This window comes from Phyllostomus hastatus, unplaced genomic scaffold, assembly GCF_019186645.2.
Source record: "Phyllostomus hastatus isolate PE091 unplaced genomic scaffold, TTU_PhHast_1.1 phas_contig_86, whole genome shotgun sequence".
In the NCBI taxonomy this organism is placed as follows: Eukaryota; Metazoa; Chordata; class Mammalia; order Chiroptera; family Phyllostomidae; genus Phyllostomus; species Phyllostomus hastatus.
In genome coordinates, this window is record NW_025333977.1 from 40,208,644 (window position 1) to 40,227,265 (window position 18,622).

At 38.1% G+C, this 18,622-nt stretch overlaps 1 protein-coding gene across 4 annotated transcripts in view; it reads left to right on the top strand.

Annotated features, from left to right (window-relative positions):
• The first annotated feature begins 634 nt into the window (after positions 1-634).
• The window catches only part of OPA1 (OPA1 mitochondrial dynamin like GTPase), a 92,915-nt gene continuing 74,927 nt past the window's right edge, over positions 635-18,622 (top strand). For 2 of the 4 annotated variants that reach the window (XM_045851058.1, XM_045851060.1), the window contains exons 1-6: positions 635-871; positions 12,091-12,412; positions 13,076-13,172; positions 14,847-14,954; positions 15,456-15,509; positions 16,183-16,250. In XM_045851058.1, the coding sequence (XP_045707014.1) occupies positions 840-871; positions 12,091-12,412; positions 13,076-13,172; positions 14,847-14,954; positions 15,456-15,509; positions 16,183-16,250 (681 nt within the window). In that variant the 5' untranslated portion in view covers positions 635-839. The remainder of the gene's footprint in view (positions 872-12,090; positions 12,413-13,075; positions 13,173-14,846; positions 14,955-15,455; positions 15,510-16,182; positions 16,251-18,622) is intronic. The other 2 variants (XM_045851059.1, XM_045851061.1) reach the window with 1 other exon arrangement.

Genomic DNA, 18,622 nt, shown 5'->3' on the forward strand with positions numbered 1-18,622 from the left:
CCAAGAGGTCTATTACTACTGGCAACATGGAACTGTTGGAGACGTTGACACGGACCATTTCAGCAAACTGGTGAGATTAAATACCACATGAAAGCTGGTTAAAGAGTGCCTGGACGAAATTGTTATTGACGCCTTTATAAACTGCACAAGCTTATTCCAAACCCACAGCTGGCCTGATTGATCTGAGCCCCTTTCACATATGACCTTGGGATAGTCCGTGACTTCTCCCGCATCCCTGACGTTGTTGTGAAAGTGCTGTGTAACCAAGCACGCCGAATTAAGGAGTGGGGCAAAGGAGCAACCATTGGTCTTTATTACTCTATCACTGCCCTCATTTTGTACTCTCTGGGATCCTTCATGCTCCCTCAATACCTAATTTCTTGAATAGGTACCACCCAGTGAGATTTTATATATTAGGATTCCCTGCCCCTAGCTTTATCAGTACGTCCTTGCCCAACTCTCGACCTCTCCCTTCCTCACGCCTTTAACCTGCGAGGCTCAGAATTTCAACTCGGAAACAAAGAGGGTGAAGAGGGCTGGGGGAAGGAAAATAGACTCGTGAAGGCTCTGAGCGCATGCGCTAGTCCCCCTCGGCCCTTTTGTGCTGCTCCCCTGGAAAGGGTGAGGTGTCTGTTTGCCTGACGGACCGAGTACGGGTGCCGGACGGGCTCTCGCGGAAGTCCATGCGCCATTGGGAGGGTTGCAGCGGCTTCCTTGTGTCCTTGTTGCCCAGGGACTTTTCCTGGGTCATTCCTAGAGCCGGAGCCGGACTGGGACTGACCCCGGGCTCCTGCGTAGCCATCTCAGCGCCTGTGTGACCTCCTCGCTGGAGAGGAGAGATGTGGCGTCTACGCCGGGCCGCCGTGGCCTGGTAAGTGCAGCCTCCGACCTGGCCCCGTTATTTCTAGGGCTCCGGAAAACGAGTTTGCCCCATCACTACTAACAGAATGTGCAAATAACTCTTAATACAGACGGAGAGTGGCTGGAGGATTCTGGGGTATTTTTAAGGACCCGCAGTGACAGGAGCCCTGACTGGGCTTACCTGAGGTGCCAGCTCCAGTACCGGCCTTGTCCTTGTCCCCATGCCACTTGAAGATTCTGGGCACCTTTCAGTCTTGGCCTGTCTATTGTCCCTGCCCTTTTACCCTTCTGACCTCGCTGTTATCTCTGTCTCCGGTTGCTTCTTGTTTTTGCCCTCTCCCTCCCCGGTCTATCCTTGTGTCATCCTTTCCGCGTCTCTTTTAATCCTTCGATCTCCACGCCAGGCGTACATTGCTCCTGCAGGTATTTTTGCTCTTCTCCCGGGGTGAGGGAGACCCTGCCTCTTTCCCTAGTCCGCTGAGTGAACCAGGATTTGGGAGTCAGATCTGGAGCAGTGATGCATATGGTGTCAGAGGTGGTGATCAGAGATACCTTCTTAATAGCAGCTTCCCCCCACCCCCACCCTCGGAGTCCGGGAAAAGAGACTTGGTTTTGGATGCGCGATAGTAAATGTGGCACCACCTTTTTAATAACACTGTTACTGTTGTCCGGGCCTGGTTTAATCCTAAATAGGAAATCTTAGAAGTCTTTTCGTTTTTATGTGTTACTATATGCATTTTAATGAGATTAAAATGACTTCACATGTAGTTGTATTTCAGTATGCTTAGGTACTTCAGAGTTAACTCATTTAGGCATTCGATAATAAGCAGTACACACCAAGCTAGGCTGAAAAAACTTGGTTTTCCTGAATTAACCTCTTGAAATTTTTTCCAGAATGTTTTAAATGGTAAAGGTAATTTATAGTATTTATAAGGAATAGAATCCATTTATTTCATGAAGCTTAACTTGAGTTTAAATTCAGAACTGGATGACATACAATAGTTATCATTTTTGTCAACTAGAATCATTAAATTATTCCTAATCATGAAACTTTAATTTCTAAGTAAATCCACAGCCCTCGGTACTAAAGTTATTTACAACTTCTTTATTTCTACTCAGTATGTACTGGGGAAACATATCTAACTTTTTTAAAATAAAAAGAGAAAAGACTTTGCCGAAAAATAGCATACTTTGTTCGAGCAATTATGTAGGAAAAACTTTAAACCTGGATTTATAAACAAACTGATAAATAACATATTTGTTTATTCAGTTGGATGCTATTGGGCTAAACTGTTTCTCAAGTTACTATGGAGTCCATAGAATTGTAGTTTTAAAATGTCATCTTATGTGGGTGGCACAGTTTAGCTCCCTGCAGAAGGAGAGATGTGGAAAGTCAGAACCCCCAAACTCAGGAATTTTTCTTTTGCTGTAGTTCTTTTCATGTTATAAAGAAGTACATTTAATTTCCCATTGTTTAGCAGATGGGACTATAAACATTTTTTGACATATATATCTAAATGCATGCTGATAGACATGTAAGAAGACCAACGACCAACATTTATTTAGGTCCAATAAATATTTATATAAAATTGTTGAAAAAGAATTACATATTAGGGAATGATGTCCATGTTAAAAGAGATGGTAGAGGAGAGAAAATAGACGATTTTGGGGGGAAACCTTATGTTGGTTGATGTTTGATTTTTAGTTTGGCTCATAGCAGTCTGTTCAAAATCCTTTTCCTTCAGGACAGTGAAGGTGTTGCTACACTTTTTTCCAGCATCATTTATTACTAACACAAACTCTCAAGACAATCTGATTTTTGTATTTGAAGGTATCCTGTTTTTCCCTTCATGGAAGCTTTTAGGATCTTGGCCTTATCTTAAAATTCTCAAGGCTTTGTCCAGGTGTGGGTCTTACCCCTTTGCCACTCTCTACCCCTCCCACCCCCACTCATCTGGCCTAGCGCTCCATGGGCCTTTCTGTTTAAAAAGAGTCTTCGTTCTGGGAAATTTTTCTTCTCTTAGTTTTTTCCCTTTTATTTTTTCCTGTTTTTTTTTCCTTTTTAGACAGTTATTATATGAATATTGTTTTACTTAGATTGATCCTGTAGTCCATGATTTCCAAAATATGATCTGTACCCACCTTCTGTTAAAGAAGCATGCACGCGCCACAACGTGTGTATGTGCACACCTTTAAAAATTATAGATGTACCTCTGTACCAAGTACTTTATTTACAGTGCAAGTCTACCCCAATATAATCTTAAAGGACAAGATACAAGAAACAAACAAACAAAAACTCTGTATCTAGAAGCTTTGCTATTTTCCTCCTGAACCCCAGTGGATCATTTTATGAATCCCGTGGGTGCGCATTTTGGATGCCACTTCCGTGAGTCACTTAGCTTTTCTCTCATGGCTTTTACTTTTTTTAATATATATTTTAAGTTCTGGTGAATTGTCTGGTATTGCTGATAGATAGATATCTCACTACAGCTTTAATTTCCATGAACTCCTATTTAACATTTATTAGTTAAATCTTAAGAGATTGTAATTCTGTAAATATTGTATTGTTCTCCAGTTGCTATTTTTAATAACAGCCTGCTTCTGTTTTATATCTACAATATCTTAAGGAAGCCACCTGAGAGTATTAATTAGAATTTGGTACCTTCGCTCTTCTCAAGATTAATAATGTTGTTTATCTTGGTTCTTAGCTTAAGAGCTGCTGGTTTTCTGCAGGAACCTAGTATCTAATTATATTTAAACATGATGGATTAATAATGATTGATACAGGTACCTGTGTGGGTTACCCCTGAATGAAAAGGTTGATTTAGCAAACTCTTTTAGGTGTGTGATGTGGCAGCTAGCAGGCTTCATTTTAGAGTTTTTAGGGAGTGGGCAGGCTATCGGATCTCGTTATAAATGCCAGTATTGTTGGGGCCTGCTCTGGGAAGAATCCCTTCTCCCTCCCCCACCCCATTCCCACACACACTGGGGAGCCTTAGTTCTTCCCTGTCAGATTGCAGAGCCTAGGGGTAAGCGTTGCTGTTAACACCCAACTACACTGGAGTAGGATGGAGGGTGACCAAACCACCTTTCCCCAGCTGGTGCTTTGGTGAATCTCAATTTCTTCTTCTCTTTTCATTCTGTTACCTGTATTTCAAGAGGACCCTATTGAGAAAAATAGTCTGTCCTGTGTGAGCATTGACCTTTTAGATCATTATGAATTGGAAACTCTTGAAGTAATCTTGAGGATGCCATAAGTACTAGGATTTTGTTTTACATCAATTATCTCTTTCAGGAGACTAATTGTTTTTGCCCTCCTTAAAGAAGTCATTACATTCAATGTTGTTGTGTGATAACATTGATGAGGTGCCGTGGGAACTTCACTCTTGTTTGCATCTATTAGCTTATGGTAAAATTGGTTTCATTACACAAATTTTAGCTTCAGGTTGCAGAACCAGAACCTACTGATGACATTAAATGAGGACTTACTGAAATGAAAAATAAAAATAACTTAGGGATATTACCATTCAGCCCTGGAGTTAATCTGTTTGGTTATATATTTAGATTAATACTTTTCTTTCTTTTTTTATTTTTAAAGATTTTATTTATTTACTTTTAGGCAGAGGGGAAGGGAGAGAGAAAGAGAGAGAGAGAAACATCAATGTGTGGTTGCCTCTCATGTGCCGCCCACTGGGGACCCAGCAGCAACTCAGGCATGTGTCCCGACTGGGAATTGAACCAGCGACCCTTTGGTTCAGTCCACTGAGCCACACTAGCCAGCACGGAGTAACACTTTTCTAAAGTGTTAAAGTAATTTCTAAAAATGCCGAAAAATTCTGTGAGGGTTAAAGAGCTATTCATTCATATATTAGTGGAGCTTAGTGCAATTAATGTTGAAATTACATTTATTGAGCACTTTTTCTTTGGTCATTGCTATGTTCTTTAACTTCAAAAAAAATTTGCTGTTTAATTATCCCAATGGCATATGTTCATTAAGCAAATTTATTGAGTGCCTACTATGTGTGAGGCATTGGGCTAGGCTTTAGAAACATAATGGTAAGCAGGACTCTGGCTATATGGAGATTGCAGTTTAATGGTGCAGACCAATATTAATTCAGTAATTATACTATCATGTAATATAGATTTTATGAGCACTGAAGATAAAAGATACAGGGAACCAAGAACTGTAGTAGGGAGACTTGAATAAGAATGAAGGTTAAGGGAGAGGAGGAGTGCTCGAGGTAAAGTTCTTACGGGAGTTAACAGGAGTAATAGGAAGAGAGGAGTAAGTAGGTAGAGAGTTTGCCTACGAACAGTGGACATTAAAGCTCTGATGGGGGACAGAGTATGGCACTATTGGGGAACTACATGAACACCTGCCTGGAGGTGGGAGGGAGGGAGACTGGGACCAGTCTGTGGAGGGCTTTGTAGACCAGGAGTTTGGATGTTGTTGTAAATGCTGAGGTTGGGGGGAATTTAAAAGATTTTTGCAGGTGAGTGAGAGTGATAGATTGACATTTCAGAAGCGTACTCTGGTTGTGCTGTGGAGAATGCCTTCGCACAGACCCACGTGAGGAATGGTAGTGGAAGTGGGAGAAGTGGGAGATTTGAGATCTGCGTTGAAGTAGAAGTGGCAGAACTTGAGGGTGAGGGAGGTATCAAGAGTGGTCCCCAGGTTTGTGGCTTATGTGACTGGATAGGTACTTACGCATTTTCTGAGATAATGAGTATTGGAAGAAAGTCAGAGTTTTGGGGGGAAGGAGAAGGAGAAATATCAAGGTTTTAGATATCTTGAATTTGAGTTATTTTTTTTTATATCTAAGTAATGTTGAGTAGGCAATTGAACAGCAAGTCCTGGAACTTAACTATTTATATTGGACATACACTTGAGAAACATGGGTATATAGATGGTAATTGAGGACATAGGTGAGAATAAGTGTCTACAAAGAATGTATACAGTGAGAAGAGAAGTGGGTTTAGAGCTAAGCCTTAATAAACTCCTAACATTTAAAAGGTAGTTGGGGAGGAGGCAAGTGAAAAGTGATGCCCAGTGAGGTAAGAATAAAATTAGAGACTGCTAGGAAAGGGAGAGTGCCAGCACTGAGGAGGTGTCAACATTGTCAGATATTGCCGAGAAAGTTAAACTGAGAGTTGAAAAACCAAATGTCCATTGGAAAGCTTTTGGTGCACTTTGTAAGTGCCATTTCTCCGCAATGATACAAATTAAAATTAGGTTGATTTGGCTTTTAATGACTAGCAAGGGAAAGGAAATGGGGTCATTTTTTCTCTTCTCTCCTTTAAGATGAGAGACGACTTAAAAGACAGGAGAAAGAGAATTCAAAACAGGTCTTCTCTGGGAGGAGCACTTGCTGTATAATCTTACAATGGTTGTTGGAAGAGCGGGGAACTAGAGGATATATGTGTAGCTGGGGTAGGTGAACCGCATGTTGCCTTCTGATGGCTTCCATTCTCTCTGTGAAGTAGGGGGAAAGATCATCTACTGAGAGTTGGAGGAAGGATGGGGAGATGTGGGCAGCTAGAGAAGAGGGAAATGTGAGAAATGGTCCTAGCGGAGAGTAGAAGAATGTATTGAAAGGAGAAATGAAGTAGAACTGTCAGAGGTCTTGAGGGCCTAGGTGAGATGTCTGTTGAGTAGGGAGAAGAGTGATAATAAGGATCATCCCGGGTTTATATTTTGTCAGTTAAGTTAAACAAAAGTCAGAGGGTAAGGGAGCCTGGTGTATTTGCCCAAGAGTTGTTGAAACTATGAACTAGGGAATTTAAGGTCGATTAAGCAGGTAAATAGATCAGATGGGAACTAATAGGTACGAAGATACAGTGTCAGTGACTTGGTTGTCCCACAGGGTCAAAGATGGTTTTAGTGGTAGAGAATTATGGTCTGAGAATAATTAGTGATTACTGACTAGAACAGTCTGATAGAGCTATTATTTCATTTTAACAGGTGGGAAAACTGTAATAGCATAGTCAATAAACTATATTTAAAAAAAGAAAAACTGAGGCTTGGGTAAATTTATAATTTGCCTTTGATTGCCCAACTAGTAAGCAGTGAAGTTGTGATTGGAACCAAAGTTTATCCAATTCAAAACATTTAAGTGGATATAGGAATAGAGTTGAAAGAAATTTGAGCTAAATGTTATGGAACCATGAGGTATTCCCATAGTTGATTATCTCTTGAGTATTTTTATATCTGTAAATGGTACTTTAGTTGTCCCAGGTAAAACCTCATGGTTATTACTTACTCTTCTTTCCTCTCTTCTTACGTCTAGTCTGTCAGTCTGATACACCTTTCTTTCCCTTTCCTTTCTCACTGCTGCCGCCTCCCTTTAGTTCCTTCTCTCTTGTATGTGGGCAACTAAAATAAGATCACCTTTTCTCTCCACTTCTGATCTACTTACCTGTCTTCCAATCTCACATTGTGGCTATGTGATTTCGGGCTGTCATAAGAAAGTGCCATGCACTGGGTAGCTTAAGCACGAACATTTATTTGTCATAGTTCTAGAAGCTAAGAAGTTCAAGATCAAGACAGCAGCAAACCTGGTGTCTGGCGAGGGCCTGCTTCCTGGTTTAGAGACAGCCATCTTCTCCTTGTTTCCTTACATGGTGGGGAGAGTCCTGTGCTCTCTGTCCCCTTGGAAAGGGCATCAGTCTCATCATGGAAGCTCTGTCGTCAGGACCACAGGACCACCTGAAAACCTAATTACTCCCCACCAAGACCCCCCCTCCAGCTACTGCCAGTCACACTATGGATTAGACTTCAACATATGAATTTGGGGGAGACCTATACATTCAGTCTGTAGCACATTGCCTTTAATATCTGTTAAAATTATTGTTTAATTCATATTCTACTCAGAAATATTCATTGGCTCTCTGTTGCCTACAAAATAAAGTTGAAACTCAGCCCGGTGTTCAGTGGCTCTGTAGTTTGTTCTCAGACCTCCTTTCCAATCCACCTTCCGCAGTGTACCTTTCATGCCAGCTCATTAGGCCTGTGCCATTTCATTGTCTTAGTTCCGTACCCTTCCCTTTGTCTGGAATTTCTTTCCCTATTTTTTTATTCTTCCCACCTAATTAAGCTTTACTTCTGGGAATTATTCACTGACCACCCTAACTCCTAGGGATCACTCACTTTCCCATGAACTCTTGTACCCTTTAACTGTCTCTACTCCTTTGATATAGAGACATTCGGTATGTTATTAATTTTAAGGAGTGTATGATTGCTGGGATAGAGCCCATTTTGAAACTAAAATGGGGACTTTGCTGTCTATATGCTGAGTTTGAGGTCAGGAGAATTTAGTTTCTTGACATAACTTACATATTATAAGGTAGGAGAAATTATGGTTTATCTTAAATCATAATATCTCAAACTCTGAAGTCACAGTTTTTTTCAAACTATAAGAGGAAGTTTATTTAGAAAGCCCCAGAGGTAGAAGAAGTGAGCGGTAGAAGAAATGGGCTCAGGAAATAAGTTACAGTGGCATAAAGAAAGGGGCCCTCGGAGCTGAGGAGAAAGAGGGGCAAGGAAAGCGCAGCTGGGGAGAAGGGGCGGGGAAAGGTGCAGGTGCGCTCTGTGGAGAGAGTCTCTGGAGTCAGGGCTTTTAAAAAGTTTGCAGAATGTTCACCAAATTCTAAAAAGATAAATATTTTTTATGATCAGAAATAATTTTTACATGTAGAATTATAAATGAGCAATCTACTTAAACCCCCAATGTGTATTTTCTCCTACTATTACATCCTGTTTCCCTCAGGTTTCCTAAGTTGGAGGGGTCCTGTAGAGTCTTAAATCAGAGCAAGGCCCGGTTTCAGTCATCCTGCGGTTCCAGAGCAGGTGGCTGATGCTCCAAGATATCCACAGCCTCTTCTCTGAGGCCACACCTGTTTGCATATTCACTATTTCCCGCACTCTTACTCACTAGTGTCTCCTGTGGGAAGAATTTGGGCAATATTGACAGACTGAATTCAGTTTCAGTCCCTCTTCCACCATTTACTAGTCATTCTTCCTTAGACAAGACACTTTAAAAAGGCAAATTGGTAAAATAAGGATATTTACCATACCAGGTTTTTCTGAACATTAATGGTAGCATTTGTGAATACATCTAGCATAATGCCTGGCATTTAGGTACCCCTTTCCCCCACTATCCTTCTTCACAAATTGTTCGTGTGTTTCTTGATTGTTTTTTCTAAAGAAATTGCTAGTCCAGTGTAATGAATTAATATTTTAAGACTGCTGGGAACTGGGTCTGCCCCATAATAAGCACTCTGAATGTATGTTGAATAAGATAAATGATCAGTCATGTGGTTGTTGGTGTTCAATTTTCATTCTCTGCCAGGAGGAGGAGGGCTTACACAGTAACATGTACATTTATTTTTTAATTTTTGTTTTTATTGTATTTTTCCATTACCATTTATTCCCTTATATACTCTTCTGCCTCCATCTACCTCCCAGTAATGTATACATTTGGAATCTCTTCTCCTTTGGGTGTTTGTTTGTTTGTTTGTTTGTTTGTTTAGTCTTGGCTACTCTCATTTTTCTGGGGAGCCAGATGCCTGAGGTGTTGATGGTTTTTCCTTAATTTCCATCCCTGGTCTGTCCCATAGCTGATCCTCCACGGCAGGTGGCTGGTGGAGGCTGGTAATCAGTGGTCACAGGCAGTCCTTGAAGCTGACTGGCCTGGGTAATTCCTCCCATTCATCTGCCAATAGCAATCAAGGCCCAACTATAAGAGGAGGGTGTACTTAACCCACCCAAAGTGTGCTCCTTCAGTACCCAGGTTGGGTAGGGGAGGCTGTGCCACTGGACCCTATAGGACACCTACTACATTAGGTCACACTACTAAGATGAGGAGTCATAGCAGCTCTACCTAATACCTAGAAACAAAACACGGGTAGGCTGCCAAAATGAAGAGACAAAGAAATATGGCTAATATGACAGAACAGATCAAACTCCAGAAAAAGAACTAAACAAAATGGAAAGAAACTATCAGATGCCGAGTTCAAGACACAGGTCATAAGGAGGCTCAAGAAACTTAGTGAGGACCTCAACAGCATAAAAAAGATCCAGACAGAAATCAAGGATGCACTAATTAAAATAAAAAGCAATTTATAGAAAAACAATGGTAGAGTGGATAAAACCAAGTATCAAATCAATAATTTGGAATGTAAGGAATCAAAAAACAATCACACAGAACAAGAAGAAAAAAGAATCCAAAAAAATGAGGCTAATATAAGCTGCCTCAGGGACAACTTCAAGGGGTCTAACACTCATATCATAATGGTGCCAGAAAGAGAAGAGAAAGAGCAAGAAATTGGAAATCTATTTGAAAAAGTAATGAAAGAAAAACTTCCCTGATTTGGTGAAGGAAATAGACATGCAAGCCCAGGAGGCACGGAGAGTCCCAAACAGGATGGATGCAAAGAGGCCCACTCCAAGACACATCATAATTAACATGTCAGAGGTTAAAGATAAGGAGAGAATCTTAAAAGCAGTAGAAAAGCAGTTACCTACCTACAGGGGAATTCCCATAAGACTGTCAGCTGATTTCTTAAACTTTGCAGTCTAGAAGGGATTGGCAAGAAACAGTCAAAGTCATGAAAAGCGGGACCTACAGCCAAGATTGCTCTACCCAGCAGAGCTGTCATTAGGATGGAAGGGCAGATAAAGAGCTTCCCAGACAAGAAACTAAAGGAGTGTATCATCACCGAACCATTATTATATGAAATACAAAGGGACTTATGTAAAAGAAGAACAACATCAAAACTAAACAATACAATGGCAATAAATACATATCTATTAACAATTGGATGTAAAAAACATACTAAGCAAACAAGAAGAACAGAGAGAGACCCATGGATACAGAGAGCAGTTTGATATTTGCCAGATTGAGGGGGAAGGGTATGGTAGAATAGGTGAAGATGTAAGGGGATTAAGAAGTACAAATAGGTAGTTACAGAATAGCCATGGGGACATAAAGTACAGTGTGGGAAAGGGAGTAGCCAGTGAACCTATGCATGACCCATGGGCATGAACAATGGTGTGGGAATTGCCTCAGGGAATGTAGGGTGCTGGATAGAGGGGACAAAGGGGGGAAATGGGGATAACTGTAATAGCATAATCAATAAAATATAATAAAAAATAAAGCAAAAGTTGGCGTGCATTTTGTTTTTGACTTTTACTTACAATGAGTAGCATTAATAAAATAAATCCCCACCATATTTGTTTTTGATTGCAGTTCCTGGGATCATAGCCCCCAAGCGGTAAATTAGAGAGTAGGCTGTGGAGTCCCACTGCCTGGGTTTGAAACCTGCCTTTACTCTTTATGTTAGTGTGCACTTAGGCGAGTTATTTACTTCTGTATGCCACCTTTTCCTCTTTTATGAAATGAGGACAATTCATCCTAAGATTATTAGCAGGATTATGTGAGGTAGCACATGCTGCAACAGTGCCTGGCTCATAGCAAATGTAAAAATGTGGTAAAATATTTAATGACCTGTGACCCCTCTCCACTGCTGTCCCCCCCCCACCACAGCAACCCAGATAAGCTTCATTTGGACTATAAGGTGCACCCCCCTTTCCTCCCAAATTTGGAAAAAAGTGCGTCTTAATAGTCTGAAAAATATGGTGTAACATTCTACAAAATCCTAGGCACCTCAAAAAAATTTAATGTAATGTAATGTTGTGAGGACAAAAAAATAAAAATAAAGCTGCAAGATGAAAGGTAACATGAATAAAAGTCAAATGCAAAGTGTGACCCTGGACCAGTGAAAAATCTGCAACAAAGGACATTGGTGGTATTACTTGTCCAAATTGGCACAATTTGCAAAAAAGAATGTGTAGATGGTAGTTTTCCATTAATGTTACCAATTTCTTGATTTTAATTGTATCAAGTTTTTGTAAGAGGATATCCTTGTTGCTGAAAAAACACACAAGTATTTAGAGTAAAGGGGCATGAGCCTGCAACCTGCTCAAGTGTACAGATCAGAAAAAAAGTGTGTGTGTGTGTGTGTATGTGTAGAGACAGAGAAGGATAAACCAAACGTGGCAAAATGTTAAAAAAAAAAAGTTAATGAATATAAGCTGTTGTATGACATAATTTGGATTGGCCACATGTACACATGTATGTGTGTTTTCCCTTTTGTGTATTGCTCTTTTCATATCATTTCCTTGTGTTGTCGCTCTGTCTAATCTTTCTCTCATGCCCGTTTTTCTTTCAGTGAGGTCTGCCAGTCCCTAGTGAAATATAGCTCTGGAATAAAAGGAAGACTACCGCTACAAAAAGTGCATCTGGTTTCACGAAGTATTTATCATTCACATCATCATCCTACCTTAAAGCTTCAAAGACCCCAACTCAGGACATCTTTTCAGCAGTTTTCTTCTCTAACTAACCATCCTCTACATAGATTGAAACTTTCTCCAATTAAATATGGCTACCAGCCTCGCAGGAATTTTTGGCCAGCAAGGTTAGCTGCAAGGCTCTTAAAACTTCGATATCTCATACTGGGATCTGCTGTCGGGGGTGGCTATACAGCCAAAAAGGTGAGTTTAACTTTCCTACTGCTTGTCCAGTTATTCAGCATGCTTATTTTAAGGTTTTATAGCATTAAGTAATTTTTCTTTAGTGCAGTAAAATATAATTGGATGTTTAAGTATTTATTATGTCCCTGCTATATGCTAGATTATTTTAATGGTGTGAATAGTAATAGGAAAATGCCTTCTTAATCTTAGTTGTAGTTATCAGAGATAAAAGTGGCCTAGTGGAAGGAACACTGTGCTGGGAGTGAGAACACTGTGGTTTGATTTTCAGTGTTGCCATTTAGTTGCACAGATAGGACACTTAAATGGTAGATTCATGCAACCACTTCTCGGCTGGGACGAGAGGCAAAGTGTCCTGACCCTCGGCCTGTTTCCCTTCTATTCCACAGTGTTGTTCAAAGCTGTGTCTTGAAACCTGTTTGAAATGGTAATACATTTTGAAATTTTGCATTTTTCATATTCAGTAAAGGAATATTTACATTTTTATGTGCTCACTTGTTATTTTGTTTTTAGAAGAGTTGAGGCCACTTTGTTTCTAAAACTTTTGAACATAATGCACCCTTCTTAGTAGGTTAGCAGGTTTTAATTAAATACATAAAAATAGTTTTTCTTGTATTTTTATATGACATTCAGAGCATTTAATTGGCATTCTTTCTTATCTTTTAGACTTTTGATCAGTGGAAAGATATGATACCAGACCTTAGTGACTATAAATGGATTGTGCCTGACATTGTTTGGGAGATTGATGAGTATATCGATTTAGGTTTGTATTATCAACATTAAAATACTTGTTTTTTGGTCGTGTCTATAAGAAAGAGAACTAGTTTCGTTGAGATAGTTTCCTAACTCATGAGTTGAATGTTTAGTGGTTGTATTTTAATGATAAAAATAATAGAATATCAAAGAAAAATTTATGAGAAAAAAAGTATTCACTAATCCATCACTTTAACAAAGCTGCCACTGTTTTTATGGAACATTTTCTTTTCATTGTACTTATTCTGTGTATTTAATTAATATTTTATTTTGCTACCTAACACATTTTGTTAACATTTTCCATACTGCCAAGTAACCTTCTCAAACATCACTTTCAATGTTGTATGTTACCCAGAACTGATGCATTATAACCCCACAGCTAGTTATAACCTTAACTAGCTTTTTCTGAATGGGTACCTTGGTTACCTGTATTTTTGGAAACAACGTTCTTTAAAAGTCTGATCTTGTCCAGAGTAATTTCTCCCTATTGTCAGCCACTGTCCCCATTTTCTAATAGGTGAAACAAAGTATTTTGGTAGTTGTGATTGTTGGTAAGCCATGGTGTTCTTTAAAAAAATTTTTTTTGGATGAAATTTTTTCCTCAGTCTTTTTAAACTATCTAATGTCTTTTAGCTTACGTGTATTTGAGGTTGGAATTAATGTCTACATACACTTATTCAGAGCACTTTCTTAAAGGTAAAACTCTGCAGTGTTGACAAAGGTATTTGCAGGAAAAGTACTCTTTCAAATTATTTTTCTAATATTCCAGTACCCTGGTGTAGTGGCTGAGAGCCTGCGTTCTGAACCTAGAGTCCTGGCCTTGACCCCTGCCTGTCTCCCCCACTCCTTCCCTGTGTGTTTGGTCAGCTGCAGACCCTCTGAGCCCTGGTCCTCTCTTGGTCGGCAGGGTTGATGGAAGCCATTTTGCAGAGTTGCTCTGACAATTGTTAATGCATTTAGAGCACTCAGAATAATTGCTGGCATATATTATTATTTTGAGAATATTTATACATTTGGGTCTTCTCCAGAGAAAATGAGAAAAGTTCTTCCTAATGCAGAAGACTCTGTAAAGTTGTACTAGACTTAGACAAAATAGTTGAATGTTTTTAAGCAAAAATAAATGTGTTGACCATTTTATAAACAAAGCTAGCTAAAGTAAAATAGAAGCTTGTCTTGGGCTCTTAATTATTTCCAATTGGTCTCAGGGACTATGAAAAGAGGGAGAGAGTTCTTTTGAAATTCTGTTCTTGAACTTGAACTGGGATGTGATCACGTTTGGGAGTAGACCAAATACTATAGAGATGTTTTTCTTTTTTTTTCTTCTTTGATTCTTTGCCTCTTTGCTGTGACTTCCTCCCAAAAAGTACTTCTGATTCCAGTCCAATGTTAACATTAATACAGTGCTTCTCTCTCAAGGCATTTAACTTAAAAATCCAAAGTCTTTATCTAAACCATATGTTTGGTGAGCCTTTTTAAAAATTTCATGGCTTTTAGAATATCATCAGAATAACACATTGTTTCAGATATGTCTAGTATTCGTAGAATAATAGGGAGAAGATGGGAAAAGATTTTAATTTAAATGTATATGATATTTATATTTTATTCATGTTTTAGTGGTCAAATTATTGCTTTGACATTATAAATGAGTTGGCTTTTTTGTTGTTGGTTTTTTTTTGGTGTTCAGAGAAAATTAGAAAATCCCTTCCTAATTCAGAGGACCTTTCAAAGTTGGCTCCTGACTTTGACAAGATTGTTGAAAGTCTCAGCTTATTGAAGGACTTTTTCACCACAGGTAAGGAAGGACCTGTGTTTGATCTCATTTAAAATGTTCACAGAAGAAAAATAATTAAATGTATTCATTTGTTTATTCCCATCTTTTAAATGAAAACATTTAGTACAAATGTAACATAGTTTTTGAAAAAATATATATATCTATATAAACACAAAGTTTTATTGTGCAGTGATTTTAATTTTTGTTTAAACCAATAGAATGAAAGTTTGCAACAACTTAAACAAGCTAGGCTTTAGTCAGTGAGAGAAAAATATCACTTTCTTGACAAGTAGATGAGACTTCCTATGTGTTTGCTTTTCATATTGGTTAGAGCCAATTTGGTGATTTTAAAACATTTAATTATGATGGACCACAATGAGTAGAATTTACTAAGGTTAATCTTGGTGTATTTGCCCAATTATTGCCCTATCTTGATATACATCTGAGATCTCAGACATCTTTGTATGCTAATTCCTGTTAAAGTTTTACATTTGTATTTCCCCCTTTGCTGATTTTTCACAGGTCACAAATTGGTTAGTGAAGTCATAGGAGCTTCTGACCTGCTTCTCTTGTTAGGTGTGTAAACAGACATTTTTGCTGACCTTACCATGCCTTTTAAATGCTTCTAATAAACTACTTGCAAAGAAAATTGCAAACCAAATTTATAATGCTGCTTATGCTGAACTTCAAAACCCCAGAACTATATTGGGCAAATTCATTTTCCTTTAGGGACAAATAATAAAATAATTATTTTGTAGTAAAACTAAAATTTCTAAATATGTATCTGTATTTTAAGATTAAAGCTATTAAAAAGAATTTGCTTTACCAGAATATTTCTTGAAATTAATCTGATTAGTTTTGATAATTGAAATGAAAAGTAATTTTAGTTTGTCTCATCTGTCCTGTCATAGGTGACATTTTAAATTTATTTTTTACTCTGTGTATTCTTTACATAATGGCAGTGGTATAAACCGAACTGTAAGTACTTTCATATAAAATACTTCTTATCAAAGATTGTCTTATTTTTTCTTGTAATTTTCACTGATAGTTTAAAAAACGTGTTAAACATGTGCTATATTAAAAACATATGTATAGGTTACCAGTGTGTTCCTTAAAACGAGACTGCTTTTCAAAAGCAGTGATATTCACTCTGAAAATCCATTCACCTTTTAATTGACTAAACGTAATTTGGAATTTAGATTATTAACACCACTGGAAAATTTAAAGGACTGCATGTTTATCTTTGAAGGTTCATCTGGAGAAACAGCATTTAGAGCAACAGATCATGGATCTGAAAGTGACAAGCATTATAGAAAGGCAAGTATAAACAAGAATTCTTCATGTAGGTAGTCTTGTAAGATTTCAACAGGTTTTTAACCTACAAGGAAGATTTGAAAATGGTAACATCTGAGGAGCAAATACAAAACACTTAAGTAGAGTATTGTTACTAACCTTAGTACAGAGTGCAAGGTATATATAGCAGTTTTAGAAGTATAATTGGAGAAGCCTGTTTCTCTCAGATACGTTCTGTGAAATATTAATTTCAAGGGTTTGTCTGTAACAAAGGGTTTTGTGGTTAAATATGTATGGGAGAAGCTGGTAAAAGTACAACAAGCAGGCCTCCTTTCTTCTCCTTAGTTTCTCAGATCGTAATGTACTCATGTGCTCCGGGAGAAGCCAGTGTGCAGGGTTTTCCAGGTTGATTTAGCATGGAAACTCTTTTTCATGAAGTATCTTCTAGGGACACGTGTTTTATGGCATGCACTTATGGGAAATATTAAAGGAGTAGGAAATAGATTATTAGAGAATAAATTAATTCTGTTACATTGATAGTCAACAAAATTATGTATGTAGTTATTTAGGGTTTGTCATTTTTAAGACATGCAATAACAAAATCCATATGAAAGTTTTAAGAGAATTGCTTATGTAGAATAGCTTATACATTGCTCTATATTTATATTTTAACCTTACATTTTATTAGTCTTTTACGTTTTGGAATTTGTAAGATAACTGATACCTTGAATATTAAAAATAAGATAGATAGATAGATAGATAGATATCTGGAAAAATACTCTATAAACATTTTTAAAGGTGTATTTGTTTTTAGAGGGAGGGGAAGAGAGGGAGAGAAACATCAATGTGTGGTTGCTTCTCACACACCTCCATCTGGAGACCTGGCCTGCAATCCGGGCATGTGCCCTGACTAGGAATTGAACTGGCAACCCTTTGGTTCACAGACTGGCACTTAGTCCACTGAACCACACCAACCAGGGCTCTATGAACATTTTGAAATTAAATAAGGACTGTGTAGCTTTTTACTGAAGGTTATTATGGTTTTAATAAAATAATCGAGAAGAAATTATTTATGTTTTTTTAAGAAGCAGGAAGAAAATAATTTCTTTGTGTAGGTTCCTATCTCTCTGCCTGTCCTTTAACTTTTAACTTTTTATTCAAAGTTTTCATGATATTTCAGAAGATTTTTTGTCTTTCCTTTTAACTTCATTTTTCGGAAAAAAAAATACATTTTGAAATGTGTGTGTGTGTGCATATGTTTATGTGCATTTGCTTTTTAACTTGATCTTTTTTGATACCTTTTCCATTGGCTGCACTGTAATCAAAGGATACCCTTGATTCATGCTGCTGGGGGAGAAAAAAATTGAATGGAAATTAGCTGATTATGTACAGCTTATTTTGAGCCAAGTCCTTGGCCCTTAAGGCAGGTACCCTTACTGTACAGAGAGGAGCTAATCTAATTGAGCAGAAGGGGAACCTCTGTTACAGATATGGTAGTGTGTTTTCAAGTGACAAGATCTTGTTGCCTAGATTGGTTAGTGGAGGTCTGCATCTTTGCTTTTCTCTGATATGGCCTAGGATTGTATTGGTGAATGAGAAATCTGTTTAGGGCCTGACTCAGATGATTCCTCTCAAGTCCTACTAAGGTGATAAATGAATGATCAATAGAAGATCAGGAGCTCTACGTGATAGAAGAAGCAAGAGAAGGGATCTTAGGGAACTTAAATATACTGGGCTGGCCAAAAAGTCTGTTTAGTTTTTTCCATAAAATAAATAGTGTTTATTTTGAACACTTATTTTGAAAATGAAAAGATACATTTTACATTTGCACCAATATCTCTATTGATCTGGATATTTTGAGTATATCGGCTCTCTCCCACTATTGACTTCTAGTGGGTAGAAGCCAGGGGTGCTGCTAAACATTTTCCAATACATGAGACAGCCCCACAGCAAAGGATTGTTTGGCCAAAATGTCAATAGTACCAAGAAACTTCACAAACCACTTTTGACATGTTTGATCAATCACAGGACCTTGTCCATACACTGCACAGATCTTTTTTTGCCTTTAAGTTGCATCTTTTCTTGAAATAATAAAGTATAATATTCTGGAAATGTTGCTTGTTTTCTTCCATCTTCAGTATTAAAGTAGCTGTACAAAAATTCATCAATTTTGAAAAGTTTTTTAAAAAAATATGCTCTGATATAACAGCTGTCACAATCCAATCTAACAAAGTTGTTTCAAATGAGGTTAAAGACAACTAAGCACTTCTACAGCCATTATATGGAAAAGCTGAACAAACTTTTTGGCCAACCGAATATTTACAGATTTGATTTTATACTATAGAAAGCAAATTTATTGCTTTATTTTGCAATTTACTCCTTTGCTTGTTTGAAGA